The following is a 23,366-nucleotide window of genomic DNA, read 5'->3' on the forward strand; positions in this document are numbered from 1 at the left end:
TACTATTTTTGTATGGAGGCACCATAAAAAAGGCCATGAAATGTCATACTGTCGCCATCTGAAATAATTCCTATTAAAATGAAAGTTACTTTTATACACTGTTGTCCATAAAGTTGGAATAATTTAGTTTTCAGACACATTCCTCTTTTTATTCCTGTTCATACACATCAGTAATCACATTTGACCAGGTATAATGATTACATACTGAGTCCCAGTTACATATTATCGATCAAAAACAAATCACAGTGTAACAATCACTTCATGAGAAAAGGTAAAAATATTTTAATCCAACTTTATGGCCAACAGTTTAGTTTACATGGACTCAACCTCAAGGATCAGATGCAACATAACATAAACATTAACGCAACTGTTAAAACATGACTTGGACCATTTTCCTGCACGATGAAAACTTTTATGTTTTGCTGTTAATAATTACTCACTCTTACTTATGATGGAGTATTTTCATAGAATTTTATTAAAAGGCTCCTTGTATAAAGGATCTGATTACATCCTTCCCACTAATCGCAGCATGGTTCCTCTAAGCATTAGAATATGCTTCCATTATGAGACTATGATTATTAGACTGTACTTGATTTAATTCATTAATTTCCATAGAAACCCAGTTCAAATTAACCCATAAAGACCTGGTGCTACTTTTGTGTCAGTTCCCAAATGATTTTTTCCTCTCTATTTAACCTTTCTTAAGTGATTTATCACCATTCATTATAATATTATCCTCTGTATTTTGCATTTTTCACTGTAAATCATGTATTTTCCTAAATTAATTTTCCTACATTTAATTCAAAGGTTATTACATCAAAACTGAGAAAACTGAAGAAAAAGTCACATTTTCATCAAAAATATCAATAACTAAATGTAAAAACAACTGTCTTCATCCACTGTTATTGATCCAACTCTATGGGTTTTACTAGTGAATCAACGTTATAGAAGATGACAGTGTTTCCACATTAACTCCGGAGCCTCTGAACATCCAAATGGGTCATATCTGATGAAAGATGAGGAAAGATGACAAACTGCATTTTACACCAATTATTTACATGTATTGATAGGATTAGTGGATCAACAGGTATTACACAGTTTTGATCAGTAGATGGTTTTGGTCACTGGTGGATATTTGGGTCTTTATGAATTAAAACCCTTCTGCTGCTTTCACACATGACTGGTTAATCGACCTGATTTCTATCACAGACTGAGGCTTTATTTTCACTTTGTTGTTGTTTGTGTTTTCACTAGAAAGTATGAAAATGTGAATCTCTGCTTGATAATTATAGAACTGCTTTTAAAACAGAGGGAGTTGTAGTTGTGTTGAGTCACCTGCTGTTACAACTGTGGATCGAACATGTTGTCTACTCCACGGGAAAGGACTCCACAGGTGAATGACAGACACATAATCCACTATTATAGGCCATTTTCAAGCATGAATGAATGAAACTGGTTGCAGATTTTGAATCTTTCTTTTTTTTTTTTTGTTAATTTTACTCTGAATATTTTGTGTTTTTGGTTTTTGCTCAGACAAACCAAGGCACCAGCAGGGCCATCGAATTTTAATGGGTAATGATCGTTGCAACTATTATGGGTAACTGCAGACTAAAACGCTCTATTTTCTGTTTTCATTGGGATTGTGCAAATTGTATTTTTCCATGACTGCTGGGTAAATTTTTTTCATTGCTGCCACATCTCCACTTTGTGTGCTGTCCCTGTTATCAGACTTTCAGGATAGTCAGAGACACTATGACAGCTTGTCAACCTGTGCTGACAGCTAACATCGACTGGGAGGCTGCTTTAGTTTGTATGCACCCAGACTCTGGAACAGCCTGCTGGATCTGAGGATACAGTCTATTTTAAAGAGACTTGAATTTGCATTTCTATGCATGAAATTTGATTTGTCAACACAGCACTGGTTATAACTTACATAAACATCTGTCTCCTGCAGAGGGTTATTTAATTGTGGACAGAAATCATTATAATAATTAGCTATATATCTGCCTGTGAGATCATTTCTTTTTATTCATGTATGTTTCTATGTGTTTCAACATTTTTACAGACTTGGGCATATCTGCGTCTAACGGCAAAATAAAAATGTTCAGATATGTACTGTAATTTAAATGCAAATAAGGGGACAGGATCCCAACGAGCCAAATGTGGGGCAAAGAGTAAATTGACTGCAAATTTTGCAAATTTTCAATTTGTGCACAAATTAACACACAGTTTGTCCAAATACTATATCTAAATGGCAAAACCTACACTTTTAATTGACCGTATCTTACATTAACTTGATTCATTTTATGTCTCATTAAGGTGATAACAAATCAAGCTAAGGTCTAAACCCTGTCTTTTTCTCTGAGATGGACAGTTGGACATGCTGCTTATCTCCACAAACCAACTCCTAATAGTCATACAACAGCAGAAGATGAAAAACTGCATGAAGCTGCATGTTATTTTTCTAACTTTCTGAAACGTTGGTTCAGAATTTAATACATTAAGATGAAAATTTGTCCATCGTCTGCTTGATTTGATATTTTCTTTCTTTTCTTTCTTGATGCTGTGACTGAAACAACCATGTGCATTGAGAATTTGGAATAGAACCTCAAAGTGAGTCTCTAATAACTGACTTGAGACAAATAAGACATATTAAAACCTAATCTTTCAGGTCAGTGAAGTAAGAATCACATCAATGGAGTGAATCTTCGATAAGTGGCGTCCCGTTCTCTTCCGTGCATTATGTTGTAGTGCATCATAGTTTTTTTTTTTTTCTGTTTGTCCTACTTAGAGTGGGGATATCATAGACAAGTGACAACCCTGTAAATCAGCTGTGTGTCTATGGCAACCATGGGTATCCACTGTTATTTTGAAATACCATTGAATAATTGATTTGCAGACTGTGACACTGACTCTGTTGTGTTCATGATTTGTGGAGGAGTGTAGCAAAAAGGAGATTTTTAGCCTATGGATGTTGGCATGCATGTGATGCACAACGATAACACACAAATAAACAGAACACTTTGTGCAGGTATGTTGCATAAGGAGTCCCTGTAGCTGGTGTAATGTTATTTTGCTCTAACTGGGAGTATGTCATTATAGGATGTACTCCAGTGCAGCCCACGCACTCTGCTTAACATTTCCAGTGTCAGATACACACATTCTCCGCAGTAACTGGATGAACTCCACGTGTCATACCTTTTAACCCAGTCCTCTAATTCAACCTACTCAGCTTAACACTCATTGATTTGTTTCATTTCCATCAATATTAATTCACTTATTGATCCAAATTGATGCGAGTCAGTCAAGTTGCAAGTGTTCCTCTTGATTAATGTGTTAAATGTGTGTGAAAAGAGGGAAAGCTAAGGAGACAAATTGCTCTGATATATTAGCTTCCTGTTGAAAATGTTGTCTGCTACAGCAATGAGGGGGGTTGCCTTGGAAATGTGACCCTGGATCATTACAGCATTTCATCAGACCTAAACAGCTGTATTTAGAGAATCAAGGACAAGATGTGATGTGACAGCAGACAAAAATGTCCCATGTGTTCAAGCTCCGTCGACAAGAGAAGAGGGACTTTGTTATAAATGACTGCGTCTGAAAATCCAGAACATTTAGTCAGGCAAAATCTTTTTAATGTCTGGTCTAATGCCTAAATCAAGCTGTATTTTCTTATGTATTAAACACAAGGTCATTAGTCACTGGTACATACATAATTTGGATCGATGGCAAGTGTTGAAAGCTGGTCATAAATTATAGTATAGCAGCATCAGTATGAGGTTAATGAGCTTTACAGACAACAGGAGTTTAAGAGAATATGGATAAAGGCTGCAGTTTATGGTCAGACTGTAGACTGATGGACCAGTGCTAATCGGTTGCAATAATTTCACTGGACAGGGACATAATATGTAATAATAATAATAATAATAATAATAATAGCTTTATTTATATAGCACCTTTTAAAAACAAAGTTTGCAAAGTGCTTTTGACAAACAAGTAAAGGGCACAACAGCAGGATACAAGATGTAAGTAAAAACACTAAAACAGAAGCAACACAATAGGAGAGATGTGTACAACAATGCACAAACATGACACTTCAAATAAATTAAATGAATTGGAATAAAGAGGGCAGGGATAACATAACATGATGCTGTCAAATCAATGCAAAAATAAAGACATGAGATAAAACAACAGCATGTATGAGAATATAAACCAACAATCAAACAGGATAAGATTCAAATTTTTGAAAAATTAAAATTTAAAATTAAAAGGGACAAACATCACATAAAAGCAACTCTATAAAAGTGTGTTTTAAGAAGTGATTTAGTGATTTATGTGTGTTAATTTTGCTGGATTGAGAGATGCCATGTTGCCAAATGTATGACTGCACTGAACAAGTGTGTGATTTTAAGAAAATGACCCACATTCTAGGATAAATGTTGGTATTTTTGTGCTTTCGGTTACGACTCTTAAAAACATCCATCAAAAACACATTAGATCTAAGAGTTAGAGTCTGATCAGGTGTGAATGTGTGCTTGTATGTTAGCCTGTTAGACCATTAAATTGTGTTGAAACAAGCTCAGAAAAGTGACAGTCAGAGTGAGAAAATGGAGAAGCAGAGGTCAGGGTTAGTAAGGCTATCAGCCTATCAGCTAAAGCCGCATCCAGTCTGCGTGTGTATCACAGAAAGAAAGCGTCTGAAACTGTGTAGTAGTGTGTGCATGTGCATGTCTATGCTCTTTTAATGGTCCACTAATCCCAAATGCATTTGGCTGGAAAATTAATCCAGCCCTGTCATAGCCAAGCTTTTAAACCCCCCTCCACCCTCCACCCTCCCCCTCCTCTCCCCTCAGTCTCTGTGTCTTCTTTTCGGACTCCTCTCCATCACTATCATCTCCAGATGGTATCTTGGAGGTAGGTGTGACATCGACAGAGAGAGAGGGAAAGACAAACCCAGGCGGAGAGAGGGTGACCCTGCGCGGCGCGTGTGGAGCCTCCTCATTGGAGCGCGTGGAGCAGGAGGGGACAGGAGAGAGAGAGTTCATTTGTTGCCATAGTGAAAAAGTAGATTAACCACCGCGCGCATGATGCTCTGATGGATGTATGAGGGATGCTGTGCTTCTCCAGGAACAGTCACCTGTCCTGCAAGCAACGGTATGTGACTATTAACTTACATTTTTTCCCCCCCTCTTCCACTCGTGGAGGAAAATAACAGCATCGCGAGGAGAAAAAGACATGTATTGGTATGAAGTCCACGAATGGGGATGGATCTGGAGTGGTCACCTCTGTTAGAAACTGCGTTGCAAAACATGAAATTAAAACAAATCCACTCTTAAATATGCAGAAATCTATTTGTAAAACTCATTTAGATCCAATGCAAACTGTGCTGATCCAAAACTATAGGCTGTGTTAGTCTTTTCAATGATCCTGAGTGAAATCCTTAGTGAAATCTGGTAGCGACCTAATTGCACATATGGTTATGTTTAATCTCCGATAAATCCTTCTACTTTTGCTGCAAGATTTATGTCGGGTAATGCTCGTTTTTTGGAACTAAAGAGAGTTGAGACCATTTGGTGTTTTGGTATTGGCTTACAGGTCACAACAGAGTTGCGAAAAGCATACATTAAACATCCGATATGCCCTGCAGACATTCGTGATGAAAAAAAAAAAAAAAACATCAACAAGTTTGATATGTAGGGTATGAAAGAATCAAATAGAAACACAATCGCATCAGCCTATAGGTGGGGTGAAGCAGATGTGTTGCCAGATGAAATGCCCCAGCCTTTTTCAGTGCAAAGCCTAGAGCAGCCTGTGGTTCCTGGCAGTATAGTGTCAGTGTGGCTGCAGACGGCTGCAGAGGAGCGGATGTTTCCATTACATTTGTATTGATTTTCTATCTTTAATGATTTGATCTGTGTGGGTCTTTTAGGTGGACGCCAGGCTAAGCTGTATAGGTTAATGGTGCTTTACTCCAGTGACCGCGATGAAACTTCAAATGTTATCGATCTCCTTCACTGCATCGTTACCCCAGCCCACAGTGTCACCTCTGATGTCTATTTGATCACACACAGAGAGAAACACAGGAGGCAGCATTCATCCCTCACACCAGGATAATTCATGGAAATTAATTAGACTTCTAATAAAATAATGAACTGAACCCATGATAAAGTTGCATTATTTCCAGTAGGTCTCTGCAATAGAATGAACCCTACTGTTTGCCGTCAGTTCGGTTATATGCTTCATAATTCTGTCATTTGGACCAGTATAAGTTTCCCTTTATTGATCTGCCAGTATTTCAGCTACAAATAAAGGCTTGTACAAAAACAATATGCATTATGGTAAAAGGACCACTGAGACAAACAATATAAAATGGTCTATTTTTCAGTGGCTCAATATGCTTTTCCATAGCAATTATCACCAAATAAATTTAATATTGACATATTAAACATAAGGAAATGGAAGCACTGATCCTCACATTATTTATTTATTTGTTTGCACAAACATCTCCTAATTTATTTATTATTTGCTTGTGGTCATCCTTTATTTATTTGGCCTAGTTATTTGGGCATCATTAATTTCACAGTTGTCTCCTCTTCATTGATTATTTTTTTTATTATTTTTTTCCCCCATCATTTCCACCAGTGTGTAGCAAAAAACATTATGTAGCAAAGGGTGCCAAAAGATTTGAGCCATTGAAGTCCAAATGGTAAATTTAGGTAGAAAAGTAGTTTGATCATTCTAAGCTTCTGTAGACACATGGCTGTCTTCATGTATAGGACTCACTCAGGTAAAGAAAATTATTCTTTTCAGGTGGTTTTTCTGTCATGGAAACATAATTTTGGATATTGTATCGTATTTCTGCATAATGTCACTGAATAGCCTATTAAATAATGAACCAAAGAGTATAGAAACAAAGAGATGAAAGTCCAGTGATGCTTATTGAGGACAGCTTTGACTCCAACATGGTTTAGGTGTAGCTGCTAACAGGTTAATGGCAACACATTGACTATTGAACAAATAATAATTAGCTTTCACCTCTTATCAATAAAAATTGATTGAGCATGGGCAAGGGGAGATAAAAGACAAAACTGGTGCTTTTTGAATACCACATTCAGTATAAAACAGCAGAGAAGATCTGTTCAAAATGTTCCAAAATGAAATGAAATGTGCAAGTATCCTAAAGTTGTAGTACTACTAATTGGCACTAGGGGTGGATTCAAAAAAACCTGGTTCCCACAGATTGATAGTCTCTCTAAAAATACCAAATCAGTATTTTTTTCCCCCCAGGAGTCAGTCTGGACTCATTTCTCTTATTTGGAGCCTCTAATAAGTGATCTGGAGGTCCATGTTTAAATCATTACTCAGTTAATTAGATCTCAGGTGGAATAGAGTGCTGAAGTCCTGCCCCCTGAACTTGTAGCCCATGGGACCCAACTTTGGAAAAAAAAAAAAAAAAAAAATCACATTATAGTCAATAGCAAGAGAGAAGATGTTTTTCATCTCGTCAGAATTATGCTGTCATTTTCACATATACTGTTTGTGAATTTAAAAGATAATTTCACATGTCAAGAAAGTCAGAGTTTACTACATAAAACTATTGTTTTGGTCTCATCTTTTATTTGTAATTTATTTTATTTTTGTCATTTGGAGGTCTTGAAATTATTAGTCTGACAAATAGATCTCAGGTAGAATAGCAGACTTTGAGCAAAATCAGACTAATATTTTCAAGATTCATGGTATCAATAAACAGCAGCCAAGGAACTATGCAAATTTAATAAAACACCCTTTCCTGACCAGCAGCTTGGCTGTAGATACGGGTACTAGGTTATGCTAACTAGACCATAAAATTGCTTTGTTTTTTCATTTACTTTGTTATGCCATGCTTGATGAAGTTTATAGATTTACTGGCTCATTACGCTAACGTTTAGCATTAGCCTACCCATTACCCCTCGCTCCGCCCCCTTTGTGTAAATATGTCCACTTCCGGCTCTAAATCGGCGGCTGAAGAATCGTAAACTGTCGGCTCGTGAACGACAGTTAAGTAATTAATGGTCTGTTGTTTGACTCATCCTAGCCAGACACGCAGCAATACTGTACAAAGTTAAGAGTAGTTTGTTAACCACTTTCACCTAAACATATACAGGTGAGAGGAAACAAGAGGAAAGCGTTTACAATGCAGAATACATGTACCGTAATGCTTGAGTAAACGTAGTGCAGAAGCTAGCCAGGACAGAAGAAGAAGAAGAAGAAGAAGAAGAAAAAAATGAAAATAATGATGGGTGAAAAAGTGGTTTGAATGTGAATTGTAGAGGAATTAGATAAAATGACGAGGGAAATGTTGTGGATTGATGGAGATATGTTGCGTGAAGTGGATGAGAGATGGACTATGTGGGAAAACACAGGGCAAGTTCAAAGTACCAGAGATGTGTTTGGAGGGAGGTGAGTGGAGGGGAAGGAGAGAGAGGCGGAGGGACAGAGGAGGGGATAGGGGCTGGGAGAAAGGAGAGAGGTGTTTGGAGAGAGGCTCAGGTGTGCGTGACTAGAAAACGGAGGAAGCTCGCAGGCTGCACAGTAGTCAGATGCGGCTCCGGTGTGCTTGACATTGGACTCCACATTATCGCTCGGATCTCTTTTTCCCACTGAGAGTTAAGTTGAAATCTAATTATCCAGCGGGACCCACGCCAGGGGGACACAGACACATAGGTGCACATGAGGTAAGACTCTGTTTTGATGTGTACTTCATTTAATCCTTTAGACTTATCTTGCCTCTTGGAGTCTTTAAACCATTGTTGTACTGTTATTTTCAGCAGTCCGTGCTGTTTGTGTAGAGTCTTATTCGCAGTGGCGCTCGGACTAGGTGCCCTTAAATGTAATCATAAGGTAACATCCCGTATCGGTGTAGCCTAGTTAAAGGAGGCAGCCGATTGCACTGGGGAAGATGTCATTAAAGAAGGGACCGATCAGAAACCCGGTTTTCATCGGCGCATACTGTAGCCATGTTCATTTTAGACGGTGTCTCTGTGATGTTTTGCACCGTCCTCTTGCAATAAAACGGTGTCTGGTCGTTTGATTCGGTGCAAATGATTGAGTCTGATCTACCCATTGCGGTTGACAGATGCAGTGCTGCGCCAGGCATTGTTGCTGTCTCTGAATTCAGACCAAATGCTGTAGTTGAATGATATTTCGAAGACAATCAAAACACCTCTATTGGAATGTGCATTAAATCACCAAAGCTGCAGGAGCAGGAGTGTAAGACACAATGAGGTCGCTTTAAACCGATTGAGACGACTCCCAGTATAGGCTTTGAGTCCTTCTTGAAATTGAGCAGAATGAAGTGATTTGAGGTCAGGGCTTGTTTGTTGGAGTTGAGCAGGCGCCGCTCTGTCACACCTTGTCTGCTGCAGCGGCAGGTAAAGTCGACACTGTGTTGTGACCCCGTGACAACAATGACTATCCATGTATTATTGATACGGCTTAACATCCCCACAGGGAGGCAGCCTTCAAGTGTGCATGCAGGACTCAACTGTGCTGTGCTTGATTCATGCTTTGGGGTTTATTTAACAGGAAAAATAATCGAACGTGGCTGCACTTTCAAGAGGAGTCACTGCAAAGAAAAAACAGTACGTGGACGTGCAACCGGTACATGGAGTTAGTGTCTACATCCCAGTCACTGACTATGATCTGAGCACCAGGAACAGAACCCAGATCATTAAACAAAACAAGTCAGAGATTAGTAATGATGGAAATAAACGTTGCCGAAACATAATGTTTTGCTGGGGCACAGGTGCAATAAATAGTACTTCTGTCCACTAGAGGCTCATAAATGCACAGTGTCACATGCCTACTCAGCAAACGCCTTCCCCAAATAACTTGAAGTTTCTAAAATATTTCTGTTTTTGTAAACCGTGCACATAACAGAGAAAAAAAGCATTGTGACCTATTTTAGTTTCCTGCAAATAATGAAATAATAATAGGAACCTAGTTTAGTTTTGCAGAGTGTTATTGATGCCTGTTTACTTTGTGTGTTTGTTTTGACAGGAATATTCCAGAACATAGTCCTTTATTAAACACCTATAATCAATTTTAAGAAGCAGATTTCTAATATTGGCTTCTGAGGTGAGGATGGTTGCGTATCTTAGAAATATTTGGATACTTAAATAGGCTGTTTCACCTCTGAAGAGAATTAAAGAGAATAAAATGATCCTCTTCACTCTGAAGTACTGTAAGTATTTGCACATGCATTTACATGGTATATAGTGTTTGCATTAGCATGTTAGGTCCCTGTGTGTAAATATGTGTGTGCTGATCGCAAACAATTAAATCAGGGAAGTTTCGGTAGCCAAAGCCAAGCTGCACAGATGAAGCCAAGAGCAAAGAATGTATCCCTGATCCATAATTAATTACAAATGCGTCATACAGAACAAGACAGAGACAATAAATGTGTTTGTGCACGAGAGATACTTTTTAATAAATTGTAGTTGTTATTGTTCCTGTTAAATGCACCGTAAATTAAATGCTTTCTCAACACATTAAAACAGTCTGTCAGTGCTAATGAAAGCCAGAGAGGAAGAATGTTTGTCCCTGCCCATGTTATGCGTCTCTTTAAAAGTTGATTTGAAAGGTTTTATAATGCCCCTGTGTGTAGTTTAGACAGACTTAGAGATATAAATGCCTAATGGCGTGTGTAAGATGTTTGTTTAGGGAATGAGGATTTGATTTTCTTTTCCTTTCAGCTACAGTTAGGCCTACGCAACAAGAGGGAGACGCAGAGGGGGAGCGTGACGGAGAGTCTCAGCATGTTTGTCACTAAATGTGTGAGAAATCACAAAAGAAACAGTGGCTTGTCTTAAAGAGAGAGAGAAATGAGTGCTTTAATGGTGCTTTTGTGAGTGGTGATTTGTATATGGTGTAGGAGTCGGGGGAAAGGTTTAAGAGAATAGGGTTTGGACATTTGAGTTGCCACATTAATGTTCCCCCTGATAGAGACAGTGTGACAGGCAGGCAGACAGGCAGGCAACACTGTATCATAGAATGATGTTAGAGAGTGCTGAGTTTTGTTTGATTTGTTCATTAGTTGAGCAGCAGTTAGCTGTGTTGCCATCCTGGCTGTATGTTAATTACGTGCAGTAAGACTCTGTCCCTTGATGCTTCTTTTTATCGCTCTCTTCTTTTTTATCTCCACTGTCTTGATCTCTTTTCCTCTCCCTGTTCTTCATACACTTCTCTTCTCTCCCGTGCTCTCTTTCCCTCTACCTTCCTTGCAGTGTTCGTGTCTTCTCCCTTCATCTTTCTGATTCCTGTTTTATCTGTCCTCTTGTTCGTTTCCATCGTTTCTTCAGCATCCACCTCACCCTGTCATCCTATGTTTTTGTGTTCACCATAACCCCGCTTTGTCAAATTTCTCTCTTGTTCTCCTTCCTCGACTGTGCAACATCCCTGTCACGACCTTGATCCTGTTTAGCATAGTCAGTGAATGCCATCCTTTGCTGTCTAAAATGTCCCAGCTCCCCTGCTGGTTACAGTCAATTAAAATGTTCTAGTGCAGTGAAGTAACATATCTAGTAGCTTTGAGGTTGAGCAAATAAAATCCTACCCATTAATGCAAAGGAATGACTGTTTCAAAGTTTACTTAAGGGTCAAAAGTTGTTTCTCTCCTATCTGGTTGACAGTTTGCCTGTGTGATTGTTGAGTTATCCACTTAGAGGCTGGTTTATCCACATTTTGCAATGGGGGTTTTTCATTGTTACTTTACTTCTATTTGCACATCATTAATGGCTTTCTATAATTTATAACAACAAGGTGTATGCAGTAGTCTACCTTCTTTCCTACAACAAACGGAATACAGAATACCCTGACTGCACTGTTTGTGCCAGAGGACGTATGACATTCTTTGTTTCACTGTAAAAAGCAATACAAGCTTTAATGATAAAGCAGTGGCAGAATATGAGTGTTACCCTCGAAGTCTGATTTGGATCGAGTTGTGTGGAAGGCACTTAAAAAATGATATATATTTACTGAAGCATCTCTTGGATTTATCATTGCTTTTCAACAGTAGTGTTTATCTTCTCAGACCAAAGCAAGAAGAAATTAAAGTGAAAAATGGGGCTGTCAGAAGTTTTATGTGGCCTTGGTGGTGTCACATCTTTTCGTATGAATTAAACTTGTCAGACAACTGGAGATTACAGATGGAAACAGTAACATCAGATATGATGTTGGGGTTGTGTTTTTGAGAAGTTCAAACAGGGATTCTGTGCAGTGATTTATTCCCCTGGAGAAACAGGACAGAATGCAAAGTCATGCTTTTTGTCTGTTTTTATGAGAACCACTGAGAAAAAAAGAGTATTGTGCCCACCACAATACTCCAATGTTAACAAAGGGTTTAATTTAGTTTAATCTACTATTTTAACAGATAAATGTACAGAATGTACAGTAGCTTAGAAAACTGAGGATGTAATAGGCTGAGAACTACTGTCAATCAGTTCCAGCTCAATCAAATCATGAGGCCAGTGACAGTTATCATCTATAGTTAAGTTTGTAATGTAATTAAAGCCATTACCAGTCTGTTTCCATCTGTAATCTCCAGTTGTCTGACATTACCAGTCTGAGCGGCTGTGTAGAGTGGAGTCAGCTGGTAGAGTGGGTCGGCGGTTCGAATCCTGGCTCTGACTGTCCACATGTTGAAGTGTCCTTGGGCAAGACACTGAACCCTAAATTGCTCCCAGTAGGACCTGGTAGCCTTACATGGTGGCAGCTGCCTACTGGTGTATGAGTGTGCGTGTGAATGGGTGAATGTGAGGCTTTGTAAAGCGCTTTGGGCACTGTGAAATTGTATAAAATGTGCTATACAAGTGCAGTCCATTTACCATTCCATTAAATGTGTTTCAAAAAGTCTTTTGAAGTTCACTTAAAATTGTGTCATATAAAATGAAATGTATCATACTATTCAATGCTACTGTGTTGTTAATGTGAATATAGTATCGGTTGCAAAGCTGTTTTTTATTGTAAGTGTTTTCTGCTCACAGGTTTATGTGAACAGGTCTGTCTGTCATCTGTTACTGTGGAGACCAACTGTGCCTTGTATTTGGGGGAGCCGGGGAGTTATTACAACCAATGAGACTTAGCCCATGTTTTCTTTTGAATTTCACAGGTTGCACTGCTCCACCTGTCTCAGCTGTTGCAGTGATGGTCCCACCTTGAAATCGGAAGGAAAAGAAGAAAAAGGGAATACATTAAAGTTGTTGGCTTTTGCAAACTTGTAAGTGCCACGGGCCTGTGCAATGGCAAGGAAAAGTCTTTTTTTGGCAGGTCGTTTCCTGTAACGCCGCTCTTCTGCAACTCTGATATTTTCTCCACTTTTGATTCCAAAACGGACCAAGACGATGCTTTGGCTGCTGGTTGCTGTGTCTATTTGGGTGGGCCCTGAACAAAGTGACTCTGCCCAGTCCAACGAACGGCGAGTTGTAGCACACATTCCTGGTGATATCATCATTGGAGCGTTGTTCTCTGTCCATCATCAGCCGCCTGCTGACAAGGTCTGTTTCCATGTGATGGTTTGTGTCTCCTAAGCGCTTTACACGCTAGGAACATGATGACTAAACAACACAAAAATACAAAATGTTTTCCTGATTCACATTATTTGTACCTGTGCTGAAGTGAATTTTAGACTGCTACAACATTTGTTTCACGAAATTGTCTGAATAAATTTGCGTTAGACTACCCATGTAGCATATAATAGACTATGTTCAGTGCCTGGATGGAAAGCTACAGCCTGTGGTGCAGCCAAACACAGTCTTCAGCCTATGATCACATGACATTGTCCTAGTAGCTTCTAGTATAGACACAAACAATGAACAATAAAAACAGAACAAGAGATAGGCATAAAACAATATCATGATGAACTCTAGAACCACTCAAAAAATAAAATATGTGAAATCCCTGCTCAATAGCATGATAGAAAACATAAATAGTTAAATGACTCTCTCACACTGCTTGTTTGTGATTAATATAATGTTATATTGACTAGCTTAGTTTAGCCAAACTTACAACATCTACTACCAATTCTACTGCATCTAAAAGTAAACCACTGAATTACTCATTGTACTAATGGACCTGTTGTTAGATGATGCTGTTTGACAATGTTTTTCATTTATTTATTTTTAATAAATAAATTGCATGGTGGCTAGAAACATTAAGCAAAACATCAGCCATTGTGCCATTGTTGTTCTGACTAAACTGCTGTTCTTCTGATGCTCAGAAAAAATGAGTGTATTATGAAAATATCTTTGCTGTTTAAGATTTATTTTCTGCATGAAAGTACTCATCACAAATTAACCACAAACACAATTCAATGTTTGTTGTGTTTTCCATATTCTTTTTGTGCTGGCACTGCAGTGTAATCCTACTGTCAGTGTAGTCAAAGCAACAATGTAATCTATAGTGAGTTGAAAACCTTTTGTTCTATTTAAATATTTGTTGGACAGTTAATATTTTAAAATGGGTCCATGAGCATTCAACCACCATTAGCTGCTCCAGGAAGCTGTAGTTTGCCCACTGACATTTTAGCTTGTTCCACCTCATTGTGAGTAATTGCAAACTGCAAAATTACTCTGAACTTTGATCACTGCACCAGTGTGAGAATAAAAATGTTAGTCTGACAGAAAAGCAACTACTGGCAAAAACATTTAAAATATGTCTCAAGTTTTTAGTTGAGAGTATATGTTAGTTCATTTTCAGTTTATCTCCCACCCCATCTTTACAGGTACACGAACGCAAATGTGGCGCAGTGCGAGAGCAGTATGGCATCCAGCGGGTGGAGGCCATGATGCACACGCTAGACCGCATCAACGCAGACCCGCTAATCCTCCCCAACATCACCCTGGGCTGCGAGATCCGGGACTCTTGTTGGCATTCAGCTGTGGCTCTGGAGCAAAGCATCGAGTTCATACGGGATTCACTGGTGTCGTCCGATGAGGCTGAGGAGTGGGGTGGCGGAGGATCCTGGGGAGGGGGAGGAGGTGGGGGATCAACTATGAAATGTGCTGACCCATCCGCCACCCCGATGCGGGGGAAGAAACCCATTGTGGGTTTAATTGGGCCGGGGTCGAGCTCGGTGGCCATTCAGGTTCAGAACCTTCTACAGCTGTTCAACATACCGCAGATTGCCTACTCCGCCACCAGTATGGACCTCAGCGACAAGGTGAGACATTTTTGAAACAGCACAGATAATAATGCAAAATATGCTATATCACAGAGGAGAATGTTATACTTTAATCTAACAATAGTCGCTTTTCCATTGGACATATGCATAAAACTTTTCCAATATTTAGTAAATGTCAAAAAAACAGAAGTGCATCATGTCGGTTTTTCCATTAAATCACAAATGTGATGATTTGTTTATTTATTATCGCGAGATGACATAAGAAGTCATTCTATAAACATGGTGACGAACGTAAATATCGTGTTGATTTACAGATATATTCATTATTATTATATATTACCCCTCTATCCCGTACTAAATTGAAAAATGGTTCAGTTTGCTGGTGTGCCCACACATATCGCACCATGTTTCTTTTAAAACTCTTCTTCTTCGCTTGTTGTAACATCTATCAACATTCGTTCTTAATTTTTTTTTTATTCACATGACTCTAGTTGCGGAAAAAGGTTTTTCCATTGCAGTTTTGTGTGATATACTAAATGCGCTATGCCCGAAAAACCACCTTTTTCCAGTGCAAAAACTTGTAATCGAAAAATGGGAGTTTTGGCGAAATTGTCGTTTTTCCATTAGGCAAATTTTTATGCACAAGTTACTATATTTGTGCAATTTGAAGGTCAATGGAAAAGCGACTTGTCACACAAACTGACTTGACTGATTATTGAAAGTGTCACTCAATGTAAAACTGTGGGCTCATAATGATGCTTAAAATAACAATGTGGATGATAATCTCCAATACTAGTGCCTGTTAATTTTGTTTTTGCTGTTATTTACTCCCCCTTTTGGGCCACGGAAGCTAAAAAATCGGTGTAATAATAAGTCAGCAAACTGTCTCGAAGACTTCATCACGCTAGGTTTTCATGTGCATCCTTGGTTTCAGACATTGAGTAATTTGCATGTCACTGATTTAATTTCTGTCATGTTAGAGCCTTTACAAGTACTTCATGCGAGTCGTGCCTTCAGATGCCCAGCAGGCAAGAGCTATGGTGGACATTGTGAAGAGATACAACTGGAGCTACGTGTCTGCTATCCACACTGAAGGTATGTCCTCTGAGATACTCCTCTTTGTCTTGTCCTTTATTCATCTCTCTGCCTGAGCCTTTCTAGTTATAATTGCCCTGTAGTTTAGCTCCTTTTTTTTTTTTTTTTTAACCTGAAATATTTTACCCACAATGGCTGGTGGTATTATGCAAAACTGGACCACGATTCAAGTCCTTGAATGCTGTTGAAGGACTAATTCTGAGGATATGTGCAATGCCTTACCAAAGAAAAAGTGGATTTTTTCCTTTCAAATAAGATGAAGTATTTTTAGTCCAAGGACAAGAAGAAAGTGGAAGATAAGGGAGAGAGAAACGTAATTGACTGGAGTGGTTGTAGCAACACTGTAGCAAAAAGGAGGAGGAGGTGATTTTAAAGGTGATTTTCCAGATTATAAAGGGGAATATGCTAAAAATGGACTTTTTGTAGATGAACTGCACAAAGGGATACTTTATAGATAAAAGATGATGGAATGATGGGTTTGGCAGATAAACTGACAGCTACAGTAGATGGAGGACAATGTTCTAATACACACAAACACACATACATACTAAGGACTCTTGATCCTGACCTGTGGCATCACCTGAAGGCATTACATCTTTACACAGAGGTGTGAAATGGAGGGGAAAAAATGATAGGTCAGTAAAACAGAGTGACTGTAGCCTCTCAGCTCCTGTGTATATGTCACAATCGAAAAGACCCTCAACTCCAAATTAGTCCACTTTCTATTCCACTGGTGTGTGAATGTGTGTGTCTGTGTGCACAAGTGTGTTGTTGCATAGGTGTAGATTTCAGTGTCATTTAGACTAACTGCATTAGTCCTATCCAATAAAAACATCCACAACAGGTGGAAATATTTAAGGAAGGAAATATATAAACCAAAAAAACAAAACAAAGACAAACAGCTATAGCATTACAACAGTTTCCTCAAATATTGTCTGTAGAAAGTAGTAGAAATGGTCCTGTTTAACAAATCCTTATTTAGAGCTGCTTCTTTTGTGAAGTTAAAAGTTCTACAATGTCATAAAACGTGACACTTTCTTTCCTGCCGTTCATATAGACCCTGTAAGCTTCTACAAATGGCAGTTTCTGGGAAAATGTGACACACACCTGCAGTGACTGAAATTTGACAATAACACTTAAAATGGCTGATCTAGAACAACAAAATGTTGAAAATTGCTGGATTATATTGTTAAGTGTGTTAAATTTTTAAGAAGTATACAGTGTGTTTAACTGGCAGCACATTATACAACAGGAACTGGAAGTTTATCCCAGTGAGGTGGATGTACACATGTGGAGTCCTTCAAATCAGTCTTCACTGATATGCAATTTGTAGGTAAATATCTTGTGTAAATAGTGTGTAAAAAGTAAATGTATCAATACCAAATCAACACAGAAGAACATGTATCTCAATAATATGGTCATTGAGTACTTAAAATTTTTAGGCTGTAATTATTAGATAAACCACATTAATGTTACCGTTGTTAAATAATATTTTATAATAATAAATAATATTATTTAACCTACATACATATTATATATATATATATATATATATATATATATATATATATATATATATACATATATATATATATATAGGTTTTAAGTAGTTTATTTCCAGCCCTTTTTTTCCCAGAATGTTACTCCCACTGGTTATAGTGGAATGGATATGAATGATGTCCTGTCCTGCTGTGCTCATAAACTGTAGCACTAATCATGCACAGCACAGGCACTGGATAATGCTACCAATCATGAAATCAGGGTTACAGCAGGAAATATGAGAAATGGTCTGTTTGTGTTCATGTTATTTCACTGACTCTGCAAACTGCAGCGGGTGACGTTTGAAGCGGTGGAATGAATTAGCTGATGTGCTGTTACCCTTGGATGTTCTGTTTTCATGGCATGGCTAATTTTCACAACAGTATTTATGGACAGCTATGGGCTCTCCAGAAAACAAACCAGTTTGTGCGTGTTCTTTTAGGAATTAAACTTTACTGTTGGTTTCGTTTACCTTCGTTGTTAATGAACTCATGTTACTTATGAATGTTCAACTCTTAAATTCCCTGACCCTGTCATCTGAACTACTGCTCTGGGCTAGGATGCTCCTAAAAAGACATGTTGAATTTCAAAGAGCCTTTCTTGGTAAAATAAAGGTAAAATAAAATTTTTGAAATATATTCTAGAGATGACCATTAGATCTGAGTTTGGGGAAAGTGGTGAAAGCTGTTTCAGTGTGTTTCTGTGCGTGAACTCACACCAATTTACAAGAGAGAAAAAAAAGACTACACTTTACAGCTGCGGCATTATTCCTCGTTGGTCAGTGTTAAACCTACAAGGATGGAGGGAGTTCATAAGGAAGTAAGTTCATAGGTGTTTAATTCTCTAATGACATCCCCTGCATTTCAAATACTGTCAGAAATGAGCTATAATTGGATTCTTTTTGAAAATGGAAGATTGTTGAACTTAACATCTAAGTCAAAGTAATATACACTAACCAGTTATATTAACTTAGCTTGAGGACATAAAAAGGTGCAGCATGCTTTCAGCTGTTAAACTTTTTAAAATTGTCATGGTACAGTATAACAAGCGACCATACCATGCTCATAGTTTACAAATAAGGTTGTCTTTATAAACTGTTGCAAACTGTGCCCATAAAGTCTGAATAAGATATTGTTTGCCTCTTCTGATGAAATGATTGTGATGTGATTTATTCTTGATAGATAAAGTGTAACTGGGATTCAGTATGTAATCATTGTACCTGGTCAAAGGTGATTACTGATGTGTATAAATAGGAATAAAAACAGGAATGTGTATGAAAAGAAAAGTACTCCAACTTTATGGGCAACAGTGTATAAAGTTAACTTTCATTTAAATAGGAATTATTTCAGATGGCAACAGTATGATAATTTGTTGCCTTTTTTTATGGTGCCTCCATGCAAAAATAGTAGTTATTACTGTATGTATTTCCAGGGTCTAGCAGGCTTTATACATCTCTGCATGAGTGGTGGAGGCTGCAAAGTTCTGCTGATGCTGTCAGTGTATAAAACTTTATGTTGGCCCCAATTACCCAGTTAATAGGTTGACCCTGTGTTAGAAATGTAAGTGCGTTAGTAGCTTCTATGCATGTGTTTGAGGTTAAAATAGTGTTAGTAGTCATGTGTGACCAGAGCTATATGCACGCGTGGCACTGCTGGAGACACAGTAGGTCTGAGTCCGTCTGATATAATTGTGGAATAGGGGAAAAAACTCTTGGGTGTTTGCCTAGTTTGTATTTCTTTAAATAAATCAAACTCATTTTGGACAGCACTAACCAACTGCACAAAAAAAAAGATGTCTGTTTTTGCTCATAGTTACCGCTTTGAAGTTGTACTTATCGAGGGAGAGTTACAGTTACATACTGATAGACAAAGTGAGGAGAATATTAACTGTTAGTTGCTCAGTGGCAGCTTTATTCCAGCAGAGTACATCCTGTGAGCCAGAATAGTGAGTTGGGACAGTCATGGAGAGGAAATAAATGGAGTCTTTACTGTGGCATACAGTATCAATCTGTAAACATCTCTATTAGATTAGACTCTCCTCAACCTGACATGTCAAAAAGTATTTCATCACTGAATTTAATTTTAGTTAGACGTGAATTACTCAGTAGTAAACATTTTATTAACCAAATACAAGTCATCATTTCTGCTGTGATGCATGTTTTGTTCATACTAAACATGTATCAGAGAGGGAGAATGTATCAAACATTCTACACCAGTAAAAACGTTGACCGTTTATATATATATAAACCAAATAGAATTATAAACGAATTAGCTTCATTTCTCCCAAATGAACATTTGAAGGATTTCTCTCGCAGATGTTAAGACATATTTGCAAATCTGTCTGTATTTGTTTATGTAAATGATGGGTTACAAACAAATCACTCTGCGTATTTGTAACAATATGGTGTCAGAATAACATTTGTCTTATGTTTGACATTTATTTCTCTGTGTGAGTTTGGGTGTGTGTGTGTTTGCTGGCTGGTGCACTGCTACAAATCTTTGTGTCAAGTCGGGGAGTGCGTCTGGGTAAATGCCTTTCGATGGCGAGGGCATGCTCACAGTTGCGTGCGCTAGTGTTTTATTTGGGAAAGTGTTGGTCTTTGTATTTCCTCAGACAAGCAGGTCTGACCTTGGAACCGGTCCTCAAGGTCAGCTGCTGCCTCCTCAAACGCAATCAGTCCCAGACGCCGAAAGCCGGTGAGGGAGAGTGGCAGAGGGAAGATGGAGAGAATAAGGATGGGGAAGAAAATCGAGAAGGAGAGAGAGAAGAGGAGGACAAAGAGGGGAGGCTAAAGGAGGACGAGGATGGGAGCAAATGAACGGTTTATAAAGGATAACACGGAGAGGAAAAATGGGGGTTGGGGGATGAAAGGGAGGATGAGAGAACAGGGAATGCAATGATAATGGTGCTAGAAAAAAAACATAAGACGGAGAAGATGGTGTATATGTGTGCTTATTTGTGTGTTGACTTGGAGTGCTTGGAATAGATAAGAGAGCGTACAGGAACTGCAGATTCAGAGAAAGACGAGGGTGAAGTTTATAGAGACTCATTAATTCCCTGCATTAACATTTTGCATCTGGAGGCGAGAGACAATGGATATGAGAGAATCTGAATAATACATGTAATATCAATGCTGCAATTAGATTTAAAGAAATAATATTTTTAGTTTGAGAAATGCTGGGAGTATATCTTTCTTACCTGGAGATGCTCTATATTATACTTGCATAATAAAAGCATGTGATTATTGTATTATAACCCTATAGTAAATGTGCAATTCAAAGATCTGCATTTCTGGGCCACACAGTGTCATCTCAGTTATCGCTGTATTGTAAACCTCTAGAAACACTGTTTTAGACACTTTCTTATCCATATATGGTCGATGACGAAAGAATTAATGAATCTACATAATGTAGGAGGTTATACAGTAAGTGTCAGACAAACTATACTGTAGTGCAGGCTTTAATAGATGCTTTATTAGACAAAAGAGAAGCGGTTAAGTCTTCTCAAAGGAAGGCTTTATCAAATACCCTGGGAGTAGCCTTTGTTTGTTGGCACTCCTCTGTCTCATCTGCCTTTGGAAGGGGAAAAAGAGGTGTTGTCCACTGTCAGCATTCTCCTTACACCCACCTCTGTCCATTCCATTACTGCTCCTAATCTACAGTGTATGCACACAAGCTAATAATTTGCATTTCCACACAAGCTCACATCTGCAAGTTTCAATGGAGTCCATTTCAGTGAGGAGAAATAGCACTGACCTCAGTACTCCTTTTGTTTCTTCCTTTGAGTTTCCCTTTCTCAGTGCACACTCCGGTCACTTCAGTTCACTTCAGCTCAGTGTGTTTTATTGACATGTGTCACCAAAGCACACTCCAACAGAAATTGATCAATCTCTCAATGCATCAAGATGTCAACATTCACGCTAGCTACTCTTTTTTTTTTTTCTTTTTCCCTTGTTGTATTTCTCTCTTTCATTACTTTCCTCTGTCTGTCTTTATCGGTTCCTTTGATCCCCATGCATTGATATTCTCTGCCTTTCCATCCGCTTTGTTTCCTCTCTCTTTTTCCTTTTTCATCCTCATTCACTCACTCTCTCACTGGCTCTGTAGCCTGACATGCCATCTGCCTATTTAACTGTGATGGCCATTGCAAAGCTGAGGAAAATGAAAGTGGGATCGGATGGGGAGGGCGGCGCAGAGGACTGAATTGGAAGGAAGAGAATGACAGGATCTGCTCAGGTTTTTACTGTTGTCTCTGGCAGTGTTGCCACAGGCTAAAGATTCAAAATGGGTCATGGGCCTGTTTCTGGTGGGTCCCCATTATAACAAGAGCCGTGCTGTCTTTTAATGAGCCTGGGTCACAGCAATACATTCAGTCAAACTGGCCCAGGGTCAGGTTTTAGAACCCACATTCTCTGAATCCATTTAATGGTGTCTGTTCAGGTGGAGAGACATTTTCCAGCTCCATCCCTGATATATGTGAAAAAGAATTAAATTGAGTTTTCCTAGTAGCTCAGGCGCTAGTAGGGAAAAAAATGTCAGTGCTGTTGCCATGGTAAACAACATGGATGGACGGATGTGCCAAGTATGCCATTACTTACACCTCTGTATAAACGTGCAGCCTGCATACAGTTTTTTTTTTTTTTATAATATCATCCTTCCCAGAGTATACCAACTATTTGTTTTCATTGTACACAGGATGATAAAAGTTCCAAGCCTTCCATAGTGTTCATTGCTGGCACTCACTTTAACAATATTTCAATTAGACCTCACTCACAGAAAGTACATCCTTCTCCATGGACATGAAATGCAAAGACAACTTTCTTGGTAGGACGTTATTATTAGTAATGGTATGAAGGCTTAGACTTAAGTTTTAGTTTAACTTAAATTAACATGTACATAAACATAAACATGTAATTGATCTTATATTTAAAGATACATGTTTTGGTTGATGCCACTAAACCTTAAGAAAAGGTATCTAGTTTTGAACACTCCTCTGTTGTTCTGCGACTACAGCAATAAATGAATAAAATTAAAATAATAAATTAGTGTTTGAGATTATGAATCATGAATGAATGTCGTTGAATGACAAAGGAAAATGAATTGCGGTTGATTAAAGTCAGGAGTTTATATTTATCTGTGACTGATTGTTCAAGTCAGTTCTGTCTAACAAAGTTGTAGTTTTGTGGATGGAGAATATATTTATGGAGCATTTACAATTTAGAGATTTCAAACCCTTCAGCCATTTTTCTTTTCAGTCATTGTGTAATACTTTAACTGGGTTAAACATAGGAGTTTTCAATCTTGCAGAAGGATACTTTGACAACATAATAATGGGGTAAGGACATGTCTCATGGAAACTTTCCTCTAACCATGAAGTAGGAGGAAAACCCCGCTGTGAAATGGTGTTGTGGGTAGTGATGGGTGTGGAGTTTGAGTAGGGTAGGGGGTTACCTGTCCAACTGTAATGCAGATGTCCTTAGGTTAGATCAGAAGAATAGAAACAAAATATAGAGCTTAATTTGTAATGGTACTGTAGTGTAGACAGATATAAGTTAATTCATAGGTAGCCTGTTCCA

At 38.4% G+C, this 23,366-nt stretch overlaps 1 protein-coding gene across 1 annotated transcript in view; it reads left to right on the top strand.

Annotated features, from left to right (window-relative positions):
* The first annotated feature begins 4,864 nt into the window (after positions 1-4,864).
* grm5b (glutamate receptor, metabotropic 5b) overlaps positions 4,865-23,366 on the top strand; it is an 87,068-nt gene continuing 68,566 nt past the window's right edge. Inside the window, exons 1-4 of the mRNA XM_030151972.1 lie at positions 4,865-5,154; positions 13,148-13,532; positions 14,759-15,196; positions 16,138-16,252. Of these exons, the coding sequence (XP_030007832.1) occupies positions 13,380-13,532; positions 14,759-15,196; positions 16,138-16,252 (706 nt within the window). The 5' untranslated portion in view covers positions 4,865-5,154; positions 13,148-13,379. The remainder of the gene's footprint in view (positions 5,155-13,147; positions 13,533-14,758; positions 15,197-16,137; positions 16,253-23,366) is intronic.

Source organism: Sphaeramia orbicularis, chromosome 13 (genome assembly GCF_902148855.1).
Source record: "Sphaeramia orbicularis chromosome 13, fSphaOr1.1, whole genome shotgun sequence".
Lineage (NCBI taxonomy): Eukaryota > Metazoa > Chordata > Actinopteri > Kurtiformes > Apogonidae > Sphaeramia > Sphaeramia orbicularis.